The following is a 26,303-nucleotide window of genomic DNA, read 5'->3' on the forward strand; positions in this document are numbered from 1 at the left end:
CAAAAAAATACAAATACAAACACAAAAACATAATAAATAATTCGAAAACAAAGCAAACAATTAATCGGAAATAATCACTTAAAAATAAGAAACAGTTTCAAAATTTGTTTCCAATTAAGTTTTTGTGGTGTACAAAATTTTGCTTTTCAATTTTAATTTTTGTTACGGATGAGACTCATATACATACATATACACATATATGTATTTTTACATAATATAATTTATACTAAATTTAAATTTTTTTTATAAAATTGGAATGTCAAATATTAAAATGAACTGTTATTATAAAAAAAAAAATTTTTAATATTAAAATAAAATTTAATATACAAATGTTTTAGTGTTTTAAGCGAATCAGTAATCCTTTAAAATATTAAAAATAAAATGAAAAGAACGGAAATGGAAATGGAAACAAAATATTTTTTGAAACATTTTTTTGATAATTACTTTTTTAATTTTATTACAAATTAAAAAGAATTATATAGAAAAAGTTAATTTCATTTTCAAATCGGTAAGGTTTTAAAAAATTAAACTTATCAGCCCTTGAAACATATTTATTTTTATTATTTATTCTAAATTAATTAAAAAAATAAAAAAAAAATATTATAAATATTATTAAAAAAAAATTTTAAAATGTATCGAAAACTGAAATATAATATAATTTGAATAAATTTCAATTAATGAAACAAATTATTTAAATAAAAACCAACAATAAGAAATATTGAAAGAAATTTTATTAAAACTGTTTGATTATTTTTTAGACTCGGTTACACTTATCTTTAAAATGTTTACCAAAAATGTTGAATAAAATTTAAGTATAAAAAATATTATTTATAAAAAAAGTATTTAAATATCAAATACAGAAATTAAATATTTTTAAAATAAAAAAGTATAATATGAGGACCACTCTTTATTGAAATATTGTTATTATATCAAAAATATTACAATTAAAAAAAATTAAAATATAATAAAAATGTAAAATTATTAAAAAAAAATTAAATAATAAAATTAAAATATTTATTCTGTGAAATATTAAATTAAAATTTCAAAAGAAATGAAATATTTTTTAAATAAAATAGTAAAAAAATATTATTTGTTGAAATTATGTTAAAAACGAAAATATTTTATTATAAAAAAAAAATTAAAAAAAACAAGTAAATTCAATTTCAATATTATTTTAAAAATATTAAATTTCAGCTGTTTTACGAAACAGTGGTACACATACGTATACAAATATGTAAAGCAAATATGAATAAAATCTTAAAACATGTAAACAAATAGACTTACAGAAAACTGAAAACTATTTTTTTTCATATTAAAAAAAAAATTATAATGATAACAGAAAATTAAAAAATAAATTAAGCGCAATTATTTTCATAAAAAAAATATCTCATCTCTCTTAAATCGAACTCTTTACTTCCAGCAATACTAAAAAAATATTATTTATCTAATTTATCTCAATTTTCATTTGAATAATCACATTATTTAGAATTTCAGTGCAAGCAAATATTTATACAAGTACAACCTTCAATACTCAATACTGGCTGGTTATTTGTATTTGTGCGCATGTATTCACAATTTTCAAAAGACAAACACACACCCACATACACATATGTATGTATGTATGTATGTATGTCCACATGCATGTGGGTGCGTGTGATCTTGCTAAATTGTGCGGTGTCAAGTGAAATTGTCACACAGCATTTTAGCATTTGGCTGGAGTTATCTAAACGCCAACAACGCACACACACACAGACATAATGACACTCAAACACACGCCAAAGCAAACGAAAATAAACAATTTTCATTAGACGCTTCGTGTGTCGCTGATGCTGCGCCCACGTTCGCTGATTTTTGTGTTGTTGTGATTTTTTTGTGAATTTTGTTTTTGTGATTTTAATGACGTGAAAAGTGAAAATTTTGTGTTTTTTTTTTCAATAAAAAAAACATTTTTTGTTGTTTTTATTTCGCAGCAATTTGAACTTTTCAGTGCCATTTGAACTTGAAACGCTATTCAATATATATTATTATTGTTGTTGCTATTATACAAGTATCTAAACAGTGAAATTGTAGTTGGAATTGTATAGAACGTGTCTGGATCTTTACATGCGTGATCGCCATTTGAACAAAATGCCACGGGGTGGTACAACAACAGCGTGAGTTTGCATAAAATTGTAAATAATGAGCACAGATAAAACAGTGCAAAATACTCGTATAATACTATATGCTTCGCCAAGCTACTCAAATACATTTATTTTGTTTTAAATAATATGAAACGACACACAGACACATACAAATTTACTGACAATAAATTCATTTAGTTTCATGAAAATTTGGGTTGACTCATCTGCATTGAGCTTTTTATCATTCGATGGTCAGTCAGGAGAAGCGTGTAGCCTCTCCTAAATTGTTTTATAAAATAAAGCTTTCATATAATATGTATATATATTTCATTAAATAGTCAGTTAAATTCGGGTATTTTATGCATGATTTTGGGTAATTTCTAACCACAAATATATTCGTTTACATAAACATTGTAAAGCTCATATAGTTTTGGAATAAAATATGTCTCAGGATTATCAGGGTCCATAAGTTTGTAGTTGCTGTGGTGGGGAGTTCAAGCCTGCTAAACTGAGTCCTACCAGAAGCCATTGTCGTATAAGAATTTTTCCAGAAACTATTTTTCAAACATTCTGTTTCATCCACACCTTTTTGGATCGACAACAGTGCCGTACTGGTGTAGAAGAACTCTGGTCACAAACAGTTGAATCTACAGAATTTATTTTATATCAAGTTAATAACTGTCAAATAGGTATAATAGTATTCTGCACATTTTAAAATGATTTTCGCCAGCCTTCATTGTTGCCTTATTATTAACAGAGTGGAACGTCCATAACTCGAACTTTTATAGCTCGAGGTTCATCATAACTCGAACTCTTGAATTGTCAATAGAAGTAAAATTTCATTCAAATTTCCTTCCATAAATCGAACTTTTCGACCAGGGCATAATACAAAAATTTAAATTTTAACATTCGAACAAAATTACAGAATACATGTTGTAATGTATTTAAATAGAACTTTATGCGAAGTAAATAAATAAAACTAGGTATAAATCTATATTTACAGCTTTTTGAAAAATTATAACATGAAAATTCAATGACTCGAAGTCTCTCTACTCGAAGTTTTTTTGTGTATTAAGGTGATTCGAGTTAGAGAAGTTCCACTGTATATAAATAAGAGAGAAATCTCTTAAATGATTCCAGTATACTATTACATATTTGTCTTTAATTCTGATTGCAGAGATCGATCATGCGACAACGCCGTAAATAATATGTGACTTCCTTCTATCCTCCTCCAAATAATAATAACAATAATATAGGGTCAAACACTTTTATATGTTAAACTATATAACTTAGAGCTCTATGCTGAAAATGTCTACTCATAATCTAGCTTATTGCAGGCCATAATACAATATCTCTTTTAGGAGTAATGAAATCATCACAGTTTTCAGTGATATTTATGTATATCTTGGTCCAATGATCTTTCCCTATCCATATACTAATATATTATAGATCCTCTCATACTCTCAATATTAGGTGACTGAGAGTAATGAATCGAAAGACAACTGTCATATCACTTTATGACAGCTCATACTCTATTGTTTCGAATTCCTTCAAATAATTTTGACGAGATTAATCATTTATTATTCATGGTATGTCATATTTCTAGACGGTTAAGAAGAATACTTGCTGATTTGAACAATAAAAAATGGAATCACACTTTAAAAAAAATAATAAATATAGAGGACTTCAGGATCTCAGATGGATGGTTCAGCTTTTTCAAAAATGATCAGGAGAAAGTTTGAGCTATTACGTTAGGGAGAAACCAATTTCGTGTTTCCTTTAATTCAAAATAATTATTTTAATAAGCTTTCAATGGCTACCATTGCATTCCTGCCACATGCAACTCTAGGCTCTTGAAAAGTACTCACATTCGAATGCAAATATACATACATACATTTATATGTTAACTATGTACGTAGTCTTTTAAACTACAAATTAAGTGCATTAAGAGCTAACAAAAGAATTAGCACGAAGGAGCCGACTATTCCCGGGAACGACAGAATTACTGCTCCTGTCATATACACGCAAGAAGAGAACCTGTAGGAATATAGGAAGTACGAGTCGCTGTTATAGTGATGGTAGAAATGGTTTGTTTAATTTATATTAGGCTCGTTATACAATTTACTAAAGATTTTCAAGAACCTATTTATAAGGGTACGACTGAGAACTTTATTTGTTAATATCAACTGAAATATAAACATGATTAATGAATTAAGCGACCCTCAAGCTACTTAAGTAGTAATTTATTGTAATGCATTAATTTCCAATCCATAAATTTAGATTTCGTTAATTTAAATTTCTAATATTTAATATGAGATCAGTTGATTAGGAAGTTATATATGTGAGAACGCTTCACGCTTCCAACTGACGCATTCGCCCAAGTCATGCAATGGAACAAATTATGAACAATTGACAATTTACTTAAATAATCGGACTCTATGTGAATGCGTCTCACACTTACAGCAACGCAACCACCGACTCTCAGTGCATTCACATTGGCACACTCACAAGCCACTCCTACTTCAATACGTAGATTAGGGGTATGACTTATAATTATATGAGATAATTATAAATGTTGATGAAATTATTGAAATGAAGTTGATTATTAAGGATGAGTGAAATATGAGATATCCATAATACCCTGTCTAATTGTAAATATCGAATTCTCGGTTAATTTAAAGTACTTCATAGTTTCAATAATGTGCTTTTTTTAGGTGATGGATTACCCAGGTGAACTCACTGAGATTTAGTTATATTAAAAGTAAATTTATTTTTTTATCGAAATTCTGTAAATAATATAACAAAAAATATTTTGAAATTAAAAATAGCCTGAGAATTAGGAGACAGAAACCGATTTTATTTAAATTTAATGACAATTTAATATATGTTTGTATATAATGAAAGGTATTTTATTACTACACTAAATTAGGAAATGAATAATGTTTTTCAAACGAAATCGATTGAAATCATTGTTAATTAATACATTTTTGTATTTAAATTCATAATTATCGTTCAAAACTTTAAACTCCTTCTAAATTTGTGGAAAATTTATTTCAATTCGATTAAAAAAAAAATGTTTTAAAAAAACCTAATCTTCCTCTAATCAGTTTGATCAACCGGATTCTCCATTGTGAATTAAAAATAAGGCGATCAACGCATAGCATAGAAATATTTTCATAATTTAACTAGAAAGCCTGTACCACATATAGTACCGAAGTTTTCATGGGACACTTAGCTTGTTCCTGAATTGTTGTTAAATTGAGCTTTCTGCTCAGCTATTTCTTCGAAATTTTATTTAACATCTAAGTGATCTTCAATAAAATATATTTCAGTATAGATAAAAACTTTACCTTATCTTTGAATGAAAAAATTAAAAAACAAATAGATTAAATCATCTTTAGCCATACCCCTAAAAATATTATGATTAAAGCAAACCAATTTATATTCGCAACTCCGACTGCATGCGAGTATACATATGTGTGCGAGTAAATGATTGTTTTATTGCCACTTTCTTTAATCGAGGGACGATCGTGTCACTGCAGACCGACCACCAATTCACCCGCAGGATTTCTATTTTCGTGTGCGGCGAACACAAAGGCTGACAGAAGTGCATGCGTGCAAACATATTCGCTGGCACTTATAGTATGTATGAGTGTCTGAATAGTCGATTTGCCAGCAAACATTCAAGGGGTGATGGCAATTTGTACATGCTGCTCCCATCATATGCTGGACTAGCGATTTAATCATTTATGTATTGTACATACATACATATGACTATAAAGGAGTGTGTATACTATATGAATCTGTATGAAACAGGCGGAGTGGGAAAACATAATTATTTTGTACACTTTCCCAGCAAAAACTTACAACTCAAAATCATAAAAATGCAACGATAAAATGTGTTTGACAGCACGTCTGGGTATGTGTGCATATACATATATATTCTCTGCAGAACCAATTACAGTCACAATTAACAATGTCAAGTTGTCTGCCTTCAAATAGCACATTTCTATTGTCGCTTCGCTGGGCTTATCGCTGATCTTGTATAGGCGCTTTAGGCGCTGCTTGACAGACTTCCTTCCAATTGGGTCTCGCTGTTTCTTTTTTTCGATTTGTATTTATTTTTTCCTTTTTCAATTTTTCTCATTCTCATTTCACTGATAAATGAACTTGACTTCGCTTATGATTTCATTGTTTCAATGTTTTATGGCTGCGAACGTAATGAGTTGCTACAAAAGCGCTCATTAGAATCAGCAGCTGATACAGCAATTATTACTAGTCACTTGTTGAAACAAATGTTGTGGCATAAATAGCAGATTTTTATTTTATTTAGTGAAATTGCTCAGAGGGGGAAGGGGTGTAGTCGTGTTTCTGGTTAATCAATTACAGGCACAACATAATATTCCATCCCAACTCTGTCATTTGAGTGTACCCAGAAGGCATTGTATGTGAAGTTATTCCATAATATGCCACGAAAAACAAATGTGGAGCCTTGTTTTAGAAATGGGAAACTTTCAGTGCAAACACTTTCTCATATTCAGTTTAAAATCCCCTGAAACCTAAGATCGACAGCATCTATCCATCAAATTGCAGCCTGGGACTTTCTTGAAACAAGTGGGTTGCTATGAATATGTGTTTTATATAATAAAACTAAATTCTTCAAAGAAAAGTACTCAAGGCAATGGTAAAACTTTTTGGAGATCTCGATAGCATGTGTCCCCAATTAATTAGTAATTTCACATTTAACCTAGAAAATAGTGATTTATGAGGTCGACTATAAGGACTGATCGGCTTTCAAATTAGTGGCTGAATATTTTAGCGTTAAGAATGCCGTTAGATCTATTTCAAGCAATGCTTCTCAGTATATAATAATATCATAAAATGTTAATGAGTTCTAAGGTTCAGCTAAGGCTACAGCAAGGCAAAAACCGAAGAACCGGAATAGTTCGGCTAAACTTAAGTCATTGGGGTACTCTGGAACAATATCCGCGGAACAAATTTATAGTTGCTGTTGCTGTTGTACGTTAGATTTAAATTTAGTAAATGCAGCCGAGGTGATAGCCATTCACCGAACCAATATATACGTCCGCTTCAATTATGTAGATCCGTTGTGGGATTGGCCAGCAACAACCCTTGATATTTATCGATATTATTAAATAGAGCATATAGAGTACGTCCAATACTTGATACCAAATTCACTATGTTCCATTTCGAGAATGGCTGGATTCCTATCTTTTTTTCTAACCTAACTACTTTTCCCTACATTTATCTGTTGATCCAGCCTCAATATTATCGATCAATAAATCACACTTATTAGATATTAGAACGATGAGAGATGAGAGTCTATGCACTTATGTAAGTGTTCCCTAGCTTAGAACTTACTATACTTCTGAATTCTCTACTCATATGAAATTAGCATTATTTTGCAAGTGTTTCTACGTTGGATCAGAAGGTTAATGGATTCTTATACACACATTTTGAAGACTGTATTGTTTTGGAGTACTCCACATCCTCAGACTCAGCTGGTTGTGTATTTCACTGTATCGGATTAAAGTGGGCCAAATTAGTGTGTAGTTTATAGACCATTATTATAAAAATTATTAGAAAACATTGACTTAAATATTTTTAGATCAACTATTTGTATACCCTCACAACAAAGTTGCTACGAGAGTATAATTGTTTTGTTCACATGACGGTTGTTTGTAACATCTAAAACTAGACGAGTTAGATATAGAGTCATATATACCAAAGTGATCAGGGTGACGAGTAGATTTGAAATCCGGATGTCTGTCCGTCCGTCCGTCCGTATGTCCGTCTGTCCGTCCGTGCAAACTGTAACTTGAGTAAAAATTAAGATATCTTAATGAAACTTGGAACACATGTTCCTTAGAACCGTGAGAGGGTTGCTTTCGAAAATGGGAAAAATCGGACCAATGCCACGCCCACAAAATGGCGAAAACCAAAATCACATAAAGTGTCATAACTAAGCCATAAATAAAGTTATAAAAGTAAAATTTGGAATAAGGCATCACACTACGAAGGGACATATTTGAATGTAGTTTTTTTTTTGGGAAGTGGGCGTGGCCCCGTCCACAAATCGGTTATTTATATATAACTCGCAAACCAATAAAGCTATATAAACCAAACTTTCTGCAGTCGGTTGTCTTACGTTTCCCACCACACACCATGAAAATAGTTGAAATAAGATAATAACCACGCCCACCTCCCATACAAATGTTAGGTTGAAAATTACTAAAAGTGGGTTAACTCACTAACGAAAAACGACAGAAACACTAAATTTCATAGAAATAATAGTAGAAGGAAGCTGCACTTAGATTTTTTACAAAATGAAAAATGGGCGTGGCATCGCTCACTTATGAGTTAAAAACCATATCTCAGGAACTACTTGACAGATTTTAATAAAATTTGATATATAACACTTTCTTGGCTTTCGTGTCCCTAATGACACGGGTGGAATATGGGCGAAATCGGTTCACAACCACGCCTACTTCCCATATAACTCAATTTTTAATTCCATCTGAATCCTTCACTTTATCATGTAGACATAAGGAACCAATGAAGATAGCGGAATAAAATTTTACACAAATAGTACATACATCTGACTTCACTTGTGAAAAAATTGTCGAAAACGGACTATAACTTTTCAAGGCCCCAGATATCGAACATGTTGAACTCAGCGCCTAAGGGTAAATTTTAACCGAAAATTTGGGTAAATCTCTCAGATAATTTAATGTAATTCAAAGGAAATTGTTTTCTTCTAATAGTTTTCTGTTAAAAAAATTATTAAAATTCGGTCATAACATCTCCTAGCTCCCATATACCTAACTAGGTTTTTCAAAAATCCGACGGGCTTTATTCCACATATATGTATGTATTGACTAATATGTAAGAATCTTAGCAAAATTAAGTGAGCGTATAGTCTTGGATATAGTGTACCCTGCTGGTAATATGAAAGAATTACCTCAGGCCTCATATGCCGAATTTATTAGTGAATTTTGTATGTTTGTAAGTTTCTTCAATAAATGGCGAGAGTATAAAATGTTCAGCTGCATCCGAATTTAGACTTTCCTTACCTGTTTTATATTACTCTTACATACGTATGTAAATGTAATTATATTCACTTGAATAGTACTTTCAAAAAAGTAATAGTTTTTGCAAAAACCCATTACAATTATAACGCTACTTTAAAGTGGCTTAATGAGCGCATAATAATCATAAAAAATATTATTTTTTTACTTAACTACTAAATGGTTTGTTTAAGCGAAAATAAGAGTCTTTAAATACAATTTAAACAATTTATTAAAATGGCAACAAAAGAGCCGGCTCATCATTGCTTTTATGAATAAACTTTTGCTCACACATGTTCATTCATGCTTATTACTTCTATGCAAGTACATATGTATGTATGCATGTCTGTATGTAATTTCTCTTTTGCACCTTTTGTTATCAACGCGCTGCAGTCGCTTTTACTTTTTGTCGTTGCATGGAAATTGTTAAGCCCGTGGCAAGCCATTTGGCAAGTCTAAACAAATATATGTATATAACATGTAGATATATGTTCCGAACACGCTTCCATAAGCCAACGAGATAAACAGATGGACCGTCAGCCAGTCAGTTGCATTAATGTTGAAGAAGCTACAACTCATTTCATTCAGACTCACCTATTTATGTTTGTATGTACATATGTATGTTTGTCATATATGTGCCGCACTAGCATGCGGATGCATGGCAGCATTTCACCTTTCTTACAACAAAAAGGCAACCTGCAAACTTGCAACATGCCGGTAATGTTGCAACAGCACAGCGCATTCATGCTTTTGTTTTGTTTGTTTACCTTTGGAGGCAAGCAGACATGTTCCATTCGCACATTTGTATTTATGTACACGCATATGTGTATGTATATGCACATGTAGTTCTACAGATAAGTATTAGGGATGCTCTAACAGTGGGATATTTCTTGGAAAAAATTTGTATGACTAAAATTATTCTATAGTCAATAAAAACTAGTATTAATAATATTTGACTACTTTTTTTCCTTTTAAATAAAAAATAAATATTTCACTTAAATAAAAATTAAAAAAAAAATAGTAAATTAAAACTAAAAAAAATATTTTTTTCGAAATTTGTCTACGAAAATTACTGTTGAATTTCATGAACTATTATAAATTTATTGCAACGAAAATTCTTCAAATATTAGAGAAATCAAAAATCGTAAAATCTCTCTACCCAAACCAGTAGTCAGATCAACTTAACAAATTTTTGTAAAATTTCGAAGGAACTACAGAACATGTCTGTCCGATGAACGGAACAGGCCCTAAGTAAGCGAATAAAAATACTCATGTATGTGAAACTGATCCAATATGATTATCTGACTTCAGGATTAAATCATATTTTTATATTTATCATATACAAATTATTCGAACTAAAAATCTGCTCCAACTATGATACTAAAGCCGATACTTCTAAAAAATCATAATTGAAATTAGTTCATATTTCGAACTGATGGCAATTACATTCGAACCTAAAAGTTATTCGCTAGAATGCTTTAGAATTAAATTACCTTTTACATTCTATTTATAATAAATTTATCGTACAAACTAATGCACAATTTTCACTTTGTCAAATTTAATGGTGTTAAATTGACAACAGTAAAATTATTATAATTTGAGTACTACCATTGATTCAATTCAAATGACAATGAGCTCTTCATTCCAACTGTGGTAACATTTCATACCAATTTGATTGATGAACTCTCTTGTATAAGGTTTCCAATTTGGTTAGATATGTACAAAAATTTGGATTTGACCGCAATACTGACAACATTTTGACATACTGCGATAAGTAGTTCAAATATGTATGTATTGACCAAACCTTGGTACTTTTTAGAATTTATTCATTCATTTTTGAAAAATTTTGGAAAATGTAGGTATCTTCAATTATAAATAAATGTTTAGTGTGTGCTTTTGTGTGTTTCTATATTATTTTAAATTATTTTTTGTTTTTTTTTATAATTTTTCTCTCAAAAAATATATGAGCTACCCTAACACAACTAGTAAACAACTGCAGGTTTCACTCGATTGCACAAAACACACCTCACTACAACTACTCCACCTACTAATCAGGTACAATACGACATTTGTAGCTTGAGTTACACGCATTCGCAGCATTTACAACTATCTAATCATTTGAAGCAGAAGAAGAAGCCGCTTCGTTTTCGCTGTTTCGATAAAAAAATGAAAAATTTACTTTAGCAACGACGCTGTTAATGATTAAAATTGTTAAACAATTATTATAATCTGTTGCTAGTGGTTGTTGTTTTTGCATTTTCTATTGCTTCGGTCGCCGTCCGGCAATTTCACTTTTTACTCAAAAGCGTCAATTGGTTATTATGCGCATGCGCAGGTGATTACCGACAACAGTCAACGGGGCCCCACGGCAACACAATACCACAGCTGCAAAATAGCAACAACAACAATAACAATTTTACTAACCAATTAACCAACCGCAAGTTTCCTCTAGCGCCGCTGCAAGCGCCTAAGCAAGCGATACGTTTCACCTTCGCACTCATTCGCCGGTCATAAATAAATGAGGTGGGCAAAGTTGTTTATTGAGCCATAATGTACCGCTAGTTTTCTGGTTGCAAGCGTGACTTTGTGACAAAGCGCAGTCAATGAAGCTGCACAAATGCTGATGTTGTTGGTTGTGGTTGTTGCATTTGGTGATGATTAATAATAATGCTTGGCGTGAGTACTTTCTTTTTCACATGTAGCCACTAATCTCCATGAACTCGAGTGAACTTACAGCACCATTTGCATTGCAATTCGGCAGTCAGTTGCATTTTCTGTGTTTATTTTATTTTTGAAATGCATGGCATTTTCATTTTTTACATAATTTTTTTTGTTTTGTTTTGTCTGGAAATTTTCTCCGCCTGCAACCGTGACATCGTGCCACAAGTTGCCTGCCGTCTGCAAAAGTTCACATGTTGCACATCTGGCTGCAGATTCACCATATACTCATAGTGGGAAATTTTTGAATCTGATAAAAGCCAATGTAGTTGGTGAACTTGTAGGAGAAGATAGCAATCAAAATGCATTTCAGATTATAGTGATCAAAGAAAGTGCGGCGATATTTAATTTCTATCGAATGAATCATGGGTTCACCTTTTTTTCTTGACTGGCGTAGACAACGCTTACGCGGTTATAGCCGAGTCCACAACAGCGCGCCACTCGCCTCTCCTTTTGGCAGTTTGGCGCGAATTGGTAATACCACGTGAAGCCAGGTCCTGCTCCACCTGGTCTTCCATCGGAGTGGAGGTCTCCCTATTCCTCGGCTTCCACCAGCGTGTATTGCATCAAACACTTTAAGAGCTGAAACACTTTTGTCCAGGTCTGAAATTGAAACGAGTTCCAGACAATTTCGAAAATATTATTCGGAGTTCTCTCAAAGTGTTTATTTTAAAGTCGATTGAGAAATTATTAATAATTCGAGTAACTTAAAATCAGTATTCGCTAACATTATCTTTTGAACGAATCCGTTTCGTCTCCATAGTTCTATTTGAGAAAGTTAACTAATGTCGAACCTCTCTCAAGTTCTTAGCTTGTTAGTCATGCACATTGGGTAGTTCTGGAAGAATACATTTTTCTGGTATCCTTAGTAAAATGAGAATTACAAAATTTTCTTTTTAATCGAAAAATTTTTTGAGAAAGATTAACAAATCTCTTATTTTCTTGCTGGGTTTGTTTAGAGGTCTATATACAAACATTATGGGAGAATTTGAAAAGATACCAACCTTTTGTGAAGAAGATGCTCGTTCTAAATAGTCACAATATTGTTGTTTTTGCAGCGGTTAAAAAGGTAATTTTAAGGAATGCTGCGAAGTCGAATACGCGTCGATTTTGATAGGATAGACCTGACTGTAGTGAAAACGATTGAGCTGTGCTCTTCATATACAGTGGTGGGAAAGTTTCCAGTCGGTTGAAATTTAAATACGATCATCTTACTTTCATCTCATCTCATCTTACTTTCGCATAAAATATTATAAATGGTGTTTTTTTAGGTGAGTGGTTTTCAATGAGGCAATCGTTTTTTCGGAGTTCGTTTTTTTGGCAGCTATTACTAGAATTATACACAGTATGGTTGGTTGGTCTATTGCTTTTCTACGACCCCAATTTCTGCAAAAAGTGGTCATAGATTGTGACACTCGGCTGAAATTTATTCGAGCCAGCCTCTGCAGTTCCTTGTTCAAAATCATTTTTAAAATTAAATGCCAAATTCATATCTTTATATAATAATAATTACATTTTTTCTTCTTGAAAACCACATGTCTTAAAAAAATACCGTATGTTGTATGCAAGATTAAAATCCTATACATTATAACTTAACAAATCTGACCTATCAGCGATATTGCCTGCTAACATAATATCTGTCTGAATTAGAAGTCATTTAATACCAATTGAAGTATGTATCTTTTCTCCGAAAGGAGAACACACAATTCCTGCTTTAATCAAATACTCATTAGGGTATTACTGGGCATTACTAATACTAACAAGGTGTGCAGAAAGTATCTGACCTTTGACCCTTGAGGTGTTCAAAAGAGGAAACTTACAAGCATAATTTATCCAAAGCTGCAGATCAAATTATTATTCAATGGACGTTAGTCAACTGGAGACAGAACATCTTAAAAAGCATACATCTCTCTTGGAATAATTTTTCTAAAAATTATGTTTTACTACCATATATCCCTCCATGTATTACATAGGAAGTGTTAAAATTTATCTCTCCAAAGTACATTCAAAAATCTCTTAAGCATGAAACATGCTCTCCAATCAAGTGATGATATCAATTCAATTAGCATTTCACTAAGTACAGATGACACACAATGCAAAGTTGTTTATTAATTAGCACAAATATCCACATTCATATCTGTATGAAATGCAAATTTGTATGTGTCTGTTCGTATTTATATATATAATAGTTAAATGATTATTAAATGAATGTGCTCATATTTCATTATTTGTGGTGACATTAAATATTTGTGCAAAAGATGCAAAAATCAAACAAAAAGATACCGACAAACATACATATGTATATATGTCTCTTCACTCACGAAATATACGAGGGTGGTTCGATTAGTAAATTATATTGAGATATATACATTTTTTACACCTAAAATCTCATTTTAAAGAAAAGCTTCACTTATCTCTCTCTCTCTTTCTGGAACCAGTGATTTTCGAAAGTTCTGTGTTTTATCCAACTATCCCGTATTGTCATATATATCAATAAATATAAACTCTCGTGCATCACTTTACAATGAATATCGTGCATGAGAATAACAGTACTTCGTAGTACGTTATTATTATTATTCTATGGCTTTTTTGCATGCTTCCAATTTAATTCAATTCAATTCAGTTCATTTCAGTTAAGTTGAGTTGAGTTTGTTGCTATTGTTGGTTCCAGTTCACAACGAAATAGGATCACCAGAATGCTGGTTCAATTTCAAGCTATACATCATGCATACAGACAACATAGAGCTGTGTATTATCTACATATGTGTCCCAGCTATAGTTCTGTGAAATTCAAAACAGAAAGGAACTGTATATTATAACGTATATGTGTTTGCTTATAATTAAAGCTACCACCCGCCCTCTATAATGGTGCGTTGATGTTACGCAAATGAATTATTGAGCATGCGTGCGTTCGCATGGGACGCGGTCTTATATATTTACTTACATAGGTCTGTCATATACACATATATATGTATACATATATGCAAAAGTGTATCATTCGTGATGAAGTTGTTGCCACACGAAGGCAAAGTGATCTCACACATGCAACAAGATCATAAAAAAAACATGAACATCACTAAAATTCGATATCACACTTGTTGCTGGTTTCAATTCACTTTCATTTATGAATTTTTAACATCTGTTCAGAGCATATGTTTATATATGTACATAAGTATTTTGAAGCTGCAATTATAATTGCTCAGATATGCATTTGAATTTATGCAGCAGAGTTCATACAATAAAATTTATGACTGTGAAATTGAAATCAATTACAGAAAAAATATATAAAAAATAAAAATTTTTATACATGACATACATACATATCGCTCATTTACATACTCGCATAGTAAAATGTACTGCTTAACGTAACCCAACTAGTAAAAAAGATAATTGCCGCTGATCGTCGCAAATCTTCTGAATAACTTCCTTCACCGAGGAGGAGCAACCACAGTTACTCTTCAAGTGATGGTATTCTCCAAAGCCTCAACTATGCTATCATAGCTTCATATTATCTACATATATTAGTGGTATTCATTTAATGTCGCAAACGTATGGCAATATCGCAAAACAGCTGTTCATTTTTACATGCATTTTATTTTACGACAATCTTATGCGAGACCATTTTCAGTGGCATTCATGGCAAGTTTACGCAATTCACAATCAGCTGCAATATTGCCAAAAAGCGCTCATTTAACTTATATTGCCATATTGCCAAATTGCCATTTTTATATGATTGCGACGTTAAATGTGTACCACAATTATCTTATCTATCAATGCCATAGATTCATTTTGGTACATAATTGAAAATTAGTCTTAGTTAACAATTGTCTCTTGAAGGGAATAGTTGACTACTTCTTGATTGAGAAAGTACTTACCACAAGCAGGCGTGTTTACACACTATAAGTCCTCAGAGAGATTACTATGTTCTCCAATCAACCCAACTAATTGTAAATTAACTGGATTCAGTGTAGGTATTAGTGTCTCATAACCTTGTACAGGTTCCGACTTTCTCAAGTTTGTTATAAAGTTATGTTTTCAGATGCTATCATTATATACTATAAGACCTGTGCATTCTAGCATACGTAGGGAGAAAAAATATAAGTTTAAAGGTCTCATACAATTAAATTGTTGGTCTTATTTTAGGACTTCCTTAAACTGGTAGTGTTCGAAGATCCTTAACAGTATCGGCTGTATTCCGGTCCCCACCTGACATATTGACCATTAAAATATTTGTATGTAAATTGAAAACTCAAACAAGATAAAATGAGGTCCTTTTTTGTTCCATCATTATACTGATCTCTCTCATAAACGATCTTTAATATAAACCAGAAAATGAAATGCTCGATTTCTTCATCGAATATGAGCTAAGATTGTAATTTATCGTATTAATTTACACTACTAAATACCATTTTAAATTGCAATAGAGAATGACTCATTTCTCAGTAAACTATTTTCATTTTCAATTATCTGCTTAATCTGACACTTTTTGTTTGCGAATCATTTAACTTTTGTAAAAGCAACAAAATGAAGATTCTTCTGTATGCCCAGAATACTAAATTAATCGCAGACACAAAATCAAAATAAAAGTTCTCTTAAGAATGCGAAAATGTACTATAATTTACATTAGTTGGACCATAAAAACTCACTTTCCTCATTCCTCAACCTATTAACTTGAAATTACTCAACATGCAACGTTGTAAACAAAATCACAAAATGAAAAGCGAATGCCTTGTCTGGGCTAATGTGCGTTAAGTAGTTGTAGTTGGCTCGTTTGTTTACAATTTAAATTCAATTAGAAAATCACAATTTTGCGTTAAACTTCCAGCTAAGTGGAGAACATTTGCGACAGCATTACAGGCAATGAATAGCTGGTACTTACATGGAGAGCCACCCTGTAGGGTATTCTGTTTTTGTGACAGTGGATAAGTTATATAGCTCGAAAGATCGTAATTTTAAAGTACCATATGTAATCAATACTTTTAAATCAATTTCATGCCACACATAATTAAAAAAATTCATTAAAATTTAATTGGCAACCCTTAAAAAATTCTAATTGCTTCCAACTCTGTTTTATATATTTTTTATTAAATTTTCTGTTTCTAAATAGTGTGAAACCCAATTTAAACAGAATAATATTTATTAAAATTATATTAATTAACAAATGGCAACCCTGGTGTTTATAGTATATATTTCTTTTATATTGTCCTTGTCTTTCTTTCGTTTATATTTCAGGCAAAATATTTTGATTGTTTTTAATAGATTATGTAAAACAATTAAATCATACTTAGAAATACTTTTTGGTGCTTGCTGGCAACCCTTAAAAATATTTCCATTAAAATAATTTTTATCATTAATGTAAATATATGTATGTATATAAGCTGAATAAGCACTTTCTTTTTGATTTTATGAAAACGTGGTAACCCTATGTATCTAAAATTTCCTAAAATCTTCAACACAACTCACAATACATTATTCATTAAATCAACTGTCTTTAATCTTAATAAATATAATTCAGTTGGCAACCCTTTTAAAAACTGAATAATAAAAAGCTTTCATACTCAAGTAACAGCGCGCACAAGTACCACGTATTGATATAAAAATAATTTAGAAGTTACTTTACGAATTAAATTTTATAGAAAGGTGGTAACTCTATACACTGAAAAAATAACTCCCAGAATATATTTCCTACAGGGTCATCCGCGTTTTATGTTCTTGTGTATTAGTATATATACATATATGTACATATATAGATCTTTGTAGACGCATCACCACTCCTACTCGTAGACATCGCTCAGCATCTGCAACTCGGCGTAGTCAATTGCGCTAGATTCATACAATGCTCCGATCAAGCGAGATCTGCCATAAAGTCATCTTAATGATAAACATATTTCAACGCACATCAACATATGGACACATGTACAGTTATTTGCTGTCATATGTGCACGCCACAAGCTGTTCTTTCAGCTGTCAATTAGCAATTCTAATATTTCCCCGAGACTTGTCTTCCAAAGTCACACACAAAAGATGCATAATTCGAAAGAATCCCAAAGCTCGAGTTGCCCACGCTAGGCGACACTATATTTACTACACGACATCACTATTTAGCTGAGAATATACCATGTAGAGTATGTGTGTATTCTTCAATATATGTTTGTATATGTCTCTTAAATCAGACTTCAGTCGTTCGGTTAAATGCTTGAACATTTTGATATTTGATTTGTGGCTCTGTTCGTTACAATATGATTTAGGCAATTTTAAATGCAATTGTTGTAGTTGTAATCTAATTGAAATTGTCTTGTAATTATGCATAATTCGAATGAGTCTTAAATGAACAATTATCCAATGAAGAGTTTACAGTCGGTGGACAATTGTAGTGAATTCGTGAGTATGGTTGTAAGCAAACTAACAACTAGTCTTATATTCTTATTATTTGATGGGAACTTTAGTTGATGTTGATCCATTCTATCCATTTCTATCTCCTTCACCGAAGTTTTTCCGAACTCAGTCTTTCCAACATAGAAATGGTTTCCGCTTTCTGCAATGGCCACAAATTTGTCAGCACAGTTTTAAAGCTCACATATCTCATTGTTTCAATATATTTTAGATAAACAGTCGTATTTCTGTGAACAACTGTCTTTAATTCGTTAAACCCGTTGTGGGTACCCAAATGAACAAACAACTGGTATAAGCCTTAGAGACTGACATAATAAAACTTGTGGGCGATAAATATTCTGGAAGAGTCGCTGATAAGTTGTCAGTAGCCTCAATTGTTCAAGGGAACTTCCAGATGTCCTCCATATTCATCACTGAAAGTTCTGGGATACGGGTGAATTTATAACAAAACTATTTACCTAAGCTATACTTTCCGTACATAAACAACAAATATAGGTGTTTTTTCTTCGGGTGAATATTCTTGCAATAAGCTTTCAAGAATTCGAAAATGAACGCGATTTTTTCGATTCAAGTGTTTGTTGTATTTATTACAAATTGCATAGAAAATAATATATTTAGTAATTTAGTGTCATTATAAAAGCATCCGAAGAAAAAGTTGGGCACTTTCATTCCGCTTCGACAAGTTATCAGCTTAAGCTGCTTTAAATTTAATCGGAATCATCTGTTCAATTTGCATTAAAGCTGTTTTAACTCCATTTAGTTTCAGAAATTTTAAACCACGAGGTCAGTTTGATATGTCAGTGAATTTTCGTAGTTGTGACTTTTGACGATTAAAAAGAAAAAAATAATTTCGAAATTTCGGGAGCCTGAAAAATAATTTATAGGATCAATATGAGGGCACTAATACCAAACATTAAAATTATACAATTCCAATGCTAATTCAACTCTAGTCAGAAATCATTTATAAATCCCTGCTGTTTATTAAGTTTGGTAAGATAGTAATGGCTTGAATCATACTTGATAATCTTGAATGGTTTCTATAGACTAGACACTTATGAAAAGCCCCATCTCAGCCTGGACTAAACAATCTGAAAGGATCCGCATCAAACTCCAGTACACCCTGTATTGTCACTCAACAGCATTTCCCGAAAAGCTGTCAGATAGGGTCAAAGTAGGACGATAGATGGATTTTTTAAAATGCTAGTTGTATCAGAACGTTATAGATATAGCTTCTCATCAACATCATTGAGGCTTGTGATGAGTCAGACTGAAATGTATAATTTTGGAATCGATCCGATCGGTCGTCGAGAACGTAGCAATTCCGATATAAACTCTTCAAATTAAAGACTGAATTTTATGTTTTTAGAGCCCAAAACTTGTAAAACCTTAATTTTTTCGCTGTATTAAGCAGTCATTTCGATAAAAACGAGATTAGTCCAGAGTCTCAATTGTTTGGAAAATAGAGGAACAATATTTTTGAAATGCTGGACTAAATATTTCGGATTAAAAGAACTGATTTAGACAAAGCACATTTTTATTGAAAAAAATAAGTTTTTTTGAAAAGAACAATTTCATTGACTTATCACACTGCCCTCGTGATTTTATCAATTTCTTAACAATAAGTATAGATTTATATTTTGCTAATTTAGTAATTATTTTGTAAGAGAATATTAAAAATTCTAAATTAAATTAAATGGAGTTATGCAGTTTTTAACATTAATAACAATAGTACTAAAATGAAATAAAATAACAAAATTTTTAGCAGGCTACGAAATCGCTTTCGCCTTTGGGGTTGTACAAAAAACTATTGACATTTTCTCGCTTTACAGACATTTGATATAATATTCTCTATGAGATTGAAGCGGAAAAAAGTTAAAGAACAGAATTCGATGACGATGACGGTTAATGAGGAGTTTATGAAAGAGTTGAATCGCCAAATAAAGCGACGACCAGAGGCGGAGGCTAATTACAGACGGTTGTATCTCATTGGCAGACAGTTGTTAAATACGAAATAATAAATAATTATTATTATATACAAAAATAAATTTAATTACAAATAATACGTTGAATTTATGCATTTCAGGCGCTATGAGGAGGACTCGGAGAATGACTGGAACTGTGGCTCGTGGTTCGAGTATTTGCTCATCGTTATACTCTCCACCATCTTGTTGGTGGGTGTGTTGATACTCACGCTATTCTGGATATTGTTCTATCGCGATGGCTTCGCCTGGTCGGACAATCCAGCATTACAATTTAACTTGCATCCCACCCTAATGGTGGCGGGTTTCATAACGTTATCGGGTTTTTGTAAGTAGCGAAGACATAATTTAAAAATTATTATTTTTTTTTTTAATTTTTTGTTTTTGTTTCTTTGTCTCTTTAGCCATTTTGCTGTATCGCCTGTGTCGCTGCTTGAAGCACATCTATGTTAAGCTGATCCATATGTTCTTTCACGCCTGCGCCATACCGTGTGTGGCTTTGGGATTTCTGTCCGTCTTCGATTCGCACAATTTGTCGGAGCCGCCTAAAGTGAATTTCTACAGTATGCATTCGTGGTTGGGCTTTATCACCATGGGAATGTTCGTTTTGCAGTTCGTTGTTGGCTTCTTCAGGTATGCACAGATGCGCGCATGCGCAACTTATTTAGTTTTATGCACTCCTACAGTTGCGCTGCAACACTCCCATGTAATTATTCATCAACCGCCCATTTTATTGTTGTGAATTTTGTGTGTTTTCTTCTATTGCACATCTGTTTATTGCCTCAGCTTGGATTAATGAATGCTTTATTTGGTCTCTTGCAGTTTCTTGGTGTTGCTGTGCTGTGAGAATCGCACCTACAAGTGTCGCAGCATTATGGTTCCGATACACGCCAGCTTTGGTTTGGTGAATTTCATGTTGGCAATTGCAACTTGCATCACTGGGTTGGTGGAATATGAGCGTCAGAATGCGGGTAATGCTGTTTTGAGGTAAGTCGTGATTATGCTTTATTATACTAACATTATTAAGTAACATAGAATTAGATGTGAGATTAGGAAGTGGTGTAAATTAACAAGATTGGGTCATAACTCATATGAGTTTCACGGTAATGTAATTTAATGTTTCCGAAATATCTTTTATTAAAGTCGGACTCAGCTACTTCCAAGCAATCTATGGAATTTGTATCTTTTGTTACTCCTCTCTGAGGCATAGCGCCTCAACGAGGTTGTAGCATCTTTCGTGCAGTACCGACCACCGCCATGGTAACTGTTTCCTTGAAGATTCCAATCATGCGACATCCTCGTAATGCTGTCTGAAGCCTTCATCAAATTCTTATCGCTTGGTTGCTTATAGTTTCTGGTCAGAATATTTTGCAAATGATTTGTTGGTTGGTTGGTTTGTTGGTTAATGCTTGCAGTCTCCGAGTCATAGAATCGAAACCAATTTCACCAATCCAAACCAATCCAATTTCACATATACGAAGCATTTTCTGAGTCTTTTGTCTCTGGAGATTTGTGGGTCGATGAGTTGTACTGAAGAATTGCACTATTTTTCATCAATGAGACCGTTTGTTCTGCGATTCGGCGGCTCGATAACCAAGTTCTCCCAGTTATTGATTTAAATTACTTCTTGTGAATCCCATAAAACTGTGTTCATAATCTTTCAGACCGATAAGACAGTCTTCGACTTCTTCGGAGCATATTTGTCGGGTAATATCCACTGTTTCGGCTTTGTCTCTGGTGTATACCTGTGAATCGTGGATTGTCACGAAACGACGCAGGACCTACTTCGACCTCCGCTTAAGTAAGGATAAATCTAGCTTTAAAGTGGTCTCACGGCTGGATTTGTTGTCCGGAGTGTCCCATCATGCTGGCAGCATTGTCATGCTCAAAATTTTATTTAGAATATATCTCAAGCGGATAAAAATAAGGGTTCGTTCCGGTTATGTAGACCGTGGGAACGATCGTTCCAGATGCCTAGATGTCTCAGCTATCTCGCGCTTCTTCAATCAGTGGTCTACCAAGACGAGATCATGGACATTATACTCCGAGGTATCCGGTTTCGATAGACCTGGTTAAATCTCTTTTTGACGTTTACCATCGAAGGATAAGAATCACCATATGGAGCATCCAAATGCTTCTTTGATTTCGCCATGAAAGGAGAGAGCAGAGGAAGTATTGAGCCTCCGACCGGTACTGCTTTTTATCATGTTTCTAAAACCGGCGAATACGCCCACTTTCATACGCGATCAAAACGGGCCAATTTGATTGAATTAGACAGCAACCGCGTCCGAAAGTTAGCTAACTGATAATAAGAAGTAGATTATCTTGCGCCAGTGGCGACATCGTACTATGAGGATAGATACTTATCGGACCTTAGTAATAATAGGTGCGCTTTCGGTTAAGAAAGAAAGAACATTTGAGGTCCATCCTATTGCTTATTCTAACGATATTAAATCTAAAGTTACGAGGGACTTTCTCATTTTCAACTTTTTATTATGGAATTTTTATATGAATTTATTTAATTAAAACAAAATTATATTCGAATTAAACTAATTTATATAAATCTCTTCCCCCCTCACAGCTCACGTAATTCGGAAATCGAACACTACATTATAAACTCATTGGGCATCGTACTCGTCGCCATTGGTATCATTGTCTCTGTCGCTGTACGACGATCGAACGCTCCAGCCACTGCCAAGGTCTATGTTACCGAACGTTGCTGAACACATTTTTAGCCATAAAAACGAAAAGAAATTTCATATTTTTGAAGAGACAAATTTAAATTAACTAAATAAGATTTCTCGAAACAAACAAAACAAAAATATATATAAAAGCAATGTTGCCAGATTTTCCTTTTTTGACACTTTTTATGCATAAGTGAACTACTTAAATGAATAAAATAAATAAAAAAGAAAAATATCGAAAATTCCTTCCTCAACAAACTTTAATTTGTACAGCCGAAAGATATGCCAAATTGTCAACGAATATTTTTTCTATAGAGAAAAAAAAACAAACACGAAAATAACGGTAAATAGTAAAAACCCACCCAAAAGCCAAAATGCAATGAAATTAACAACGCCAGAAAGGAAAAGAGAGAACAAATAAAACGAATACCAAAACGCACAAATTATTAATATATAAAGTACATACATACATACACACATACATACATGTACTGTAGATATGTATAAGCTAAAATCCAAAATTTCAAAATTCATTAAAAATATAAGAATAATCAAAATAATTCGTAATCAAAATTAGCATCAAAAATCAAATGTTTATCATTAAAAGCATAAAAAAAATTATACGTACATACATATATATAAATATTATATAATAATTGTTTTGAGTATATCGTATCGTTAAGTAGCCCAGTATTGTATTACTCATACGACATGTAGTCCTACAACGATTACCAAACGGAATGTGTACGCATTGGCAAAGTGAATATCGAATTAATATGATAAATTAAATTGAATCAAAAAATTGTCACCACAATTCATTAAATTATAAGTCGTAAATGTAGTTGAAGTGTTTTTTTTTTATTTTTATTTTTGTTGTTTTTTTCTTTTTGTTTAACTACATAAAACATACATACTATATCAGCATAAATGTAGTTATGGAGCGCAATTTGTTTTGCTGCTATAAATTACCGTAACATACATGCATGCATACATACATACATTAATCTAAGCAATATACAAATGTATGGAAATATTTCAATTGAATACAAGTAATAATAAATAAATAAATAATAAAAAGGTCCCTTTTTGTAATTTAAATATAAATTTGTCTTTTCTAATTCATTTAAAGATGCAAATGGGTGAGAGCGTTGAAACTCAAACGATTTGAATGTGGTTAGAATTATTCGGAGTAATATATAATCGGCTCAAAACAAAAATATTGGAAAAGTCTGCCACGTCTTTAGGGCTTTACTGGTTTAATGCTGAATAAGTTTTGGAGAATGCTGCAATATATTTCAAAATTGTGAGAAAAATTAAATGAAATGAAGTAAATATAACAATATGGGACTGTGTGAAGAGATATTACTGTTAGAGACATTTTTTAAAAGAGTTGCCTAGATCTATTTGAAATTTACAACTCTTTTTTTTTAATATAAGAAAATATAGGCCGACCTATTCAAATACGCAATAACTGATAGGATGCATGCATCAGCTTCTTTGTAGAAAATGGTCGGAAGAAAGCGTGCCAGACGATTGGAATCTCAGCGTGCTCTGCCCAATCCATAAAAAGAGAGACCCCACAATCTGCGCCAATTACCATGGGATAAGCCTCCTAAATATCGCCTATAAGGTTCTATCGAGCGTACTGTGTGAAAGACTAAAGCCCACCATCAACAAACTGATTGGACCTTATCAGTGTGGCTTTAGACCTGGATAATCCACAATTGACCAGAAAAAATCTTGGAAAAGCCCCGAGAGAGAAGAATCGATACTCACAACCTTTTTATCGATTTTAAAGCTGCTTTCGACAGCGATATCTGAATTTGATATCCCTGCAAAACTAAACGTTGAGCAACACCAAAACCTCCGTCAGAGGTTTCAGACAAGGTGACTCACTTTCGTGTGACTTCTTTAACCTGATGCTGGAAAATATAATACGAACTGCAGAGCTAAATAGAGAAGGGACAATCTTCTATAAGAGTGTACAGCTGCTGGCGTACGCCGATGATATCCATATCATTGGAAGCAACAACCGCGCCGTTAGTTCTGCATTTTCCAGACTGGATAAGGAAGCGAAGCGTATGTGTTTGGTGGTTAATGAGGACAAGACGCAATATCTCCTGTCATCAAACAAATAGTCAGCGCAATCGCGCCTTGGGTCTCACGTCACTGTTGACAGTCATAACTTTGAAGTCGAAGATACTTTCGTCTACTTGGGAACCAGCATTAATAATCCCAACAATGTCAGCTTCGAAATCCAACGCAGAATCACTCTTGCCAACAGGTGCTACTTTGGACTGAGTAAGCAATTTTCCTCTCTCGAAGAACCAAAATCAAACTCTACAAGTCGCTCATTATTTCTGTCTGAAGCGTGGACGATGAGACGACTCTTCAGATTTTCGAGAGAAAGGTTTTGCGCAAGACTAATGGTCCTCTAAATATTGACAACGACGAATACCGCAGACGAAGAAACGATGAGCTATACGATTTATACGACGATATTGACATAGTTCAGCGAATAAAAAGACAACGGCTATGCTGGATAGGTTATGTTGTACCAATGGATGAAAACACTCCAGCTCTGGAAGTGTTCGATGCAGTACCCGCTGGAGGAAGCCGCGGAAGAAGACGACCTCCACTCCGTTGGAAGGACCAAGTGGAAAGTGACCTGGCTTCACTTGGTGTTTCTCGTTTGACGCCAAAAGGCAAAAAGGAGGAATTAGTGGCGCGCTCTGTTGGATTCGGCTATAATCGCTTAAAGCGGTTCCTACGCCAAAAATATATGTATATATACATATACACTAGTCTTATAAAAAAATTATGAGGTAAGTTAAAAAAAACTAAATAAAATAAAATAAAAATATTAAACAGAGGTAAAATCATAATAAAAATATCCCAGTACAATCATTAATTTATTTAATTTTAAATTAATTTATTTTTATTGTTTTTTTTTTTTATTAAATACCAGCGACACGTCCCGTCTTTGCACGGGTGGACAATATTTCTTGACATTAACTCCTCTCCCTTACATCAGTGATGCCTACATCGCTAATTACTGTTTCGAATGTCCAAATTGAATAATTCAAAAAATTATATATTTAAATTAAAGCAGTCTTATGAAGTCAATTATTTTAATAAAAATTAATACCAAAGTATAAATAAAGCCATGGTATTTTAATATATACAAACATACATGCAAATTTTTCATCTTTATAATACTGGTATAGATTATATTTATAAACAAATAAACATTATTTTTTACTAATATTAAGTAATTCTTGGTACACAATATATTTACAATTGACTGTATGTGGTTTGCGT

General features: G+C 32.6%; 1 protein-coding gene across 6 annotated transcripts in view; it reads left to right on the top strand.

The window, feature by feature from the left end:
• The window catches only part of LOC105218446 (uncharacterized), a 63,260-nt gene extending 39,174 nt beyond the window's left edge, over nucleotides 1-24,086 (top strand). For 3 of the 6 annotated variants that reach the window (XM_054235089.1, XM_054235088.1, XM_054235090.1), the window contains 4 exons: nucleotides 20,403-20,626; nucleotides 20,703-20,931; nucleotides 21,121-21,285; nucleotides 22,880-24,086. In XM_054235089.1, the coding sequence (XP_054091064.1) occupies nucleotides 20,403-20,626; nucleotides 20,703-20,931; nucleotides 21,121-21,285; nucleotides 22,880-23,021 (760 nt within the window). In that variant the 3' untranslated portion in view covers nucleotides 23,022-24,086. Of the gene's footprint in view, nucleotides 1-1,970; nucleotides 2,154-20,148; nucleotides 20,295-20,402; nucleotides 20,627-20,702; nucleotides 20,932-21,120; nucleotides 21,286-22,879 lie in introns of all 6 variants that reach the window. The other 3 variants (XM_029044271.2, XM_029044270.2, XM_029044274.2) reach the window with 2 other exon arrangements.
• Nucleotides 24,087-26,303: the final 2,217 nt, after the last annotated feature.

Source organism: Zeugodacus cucurbitae, chromosome 6, assembly GCF_028554725.1.
Source record: "Zeugodacus cucurbitae isolate PBARC_wt_2022May chromosome 6, idZeuCucr1.2, whole genome shotgun sequence".
NCBI lineage: Eukaryota > Metazoa > Arthropoda > Insecta > Diptera > Tephritidae > Zeugodacus > Zeugodacus cucurbitae.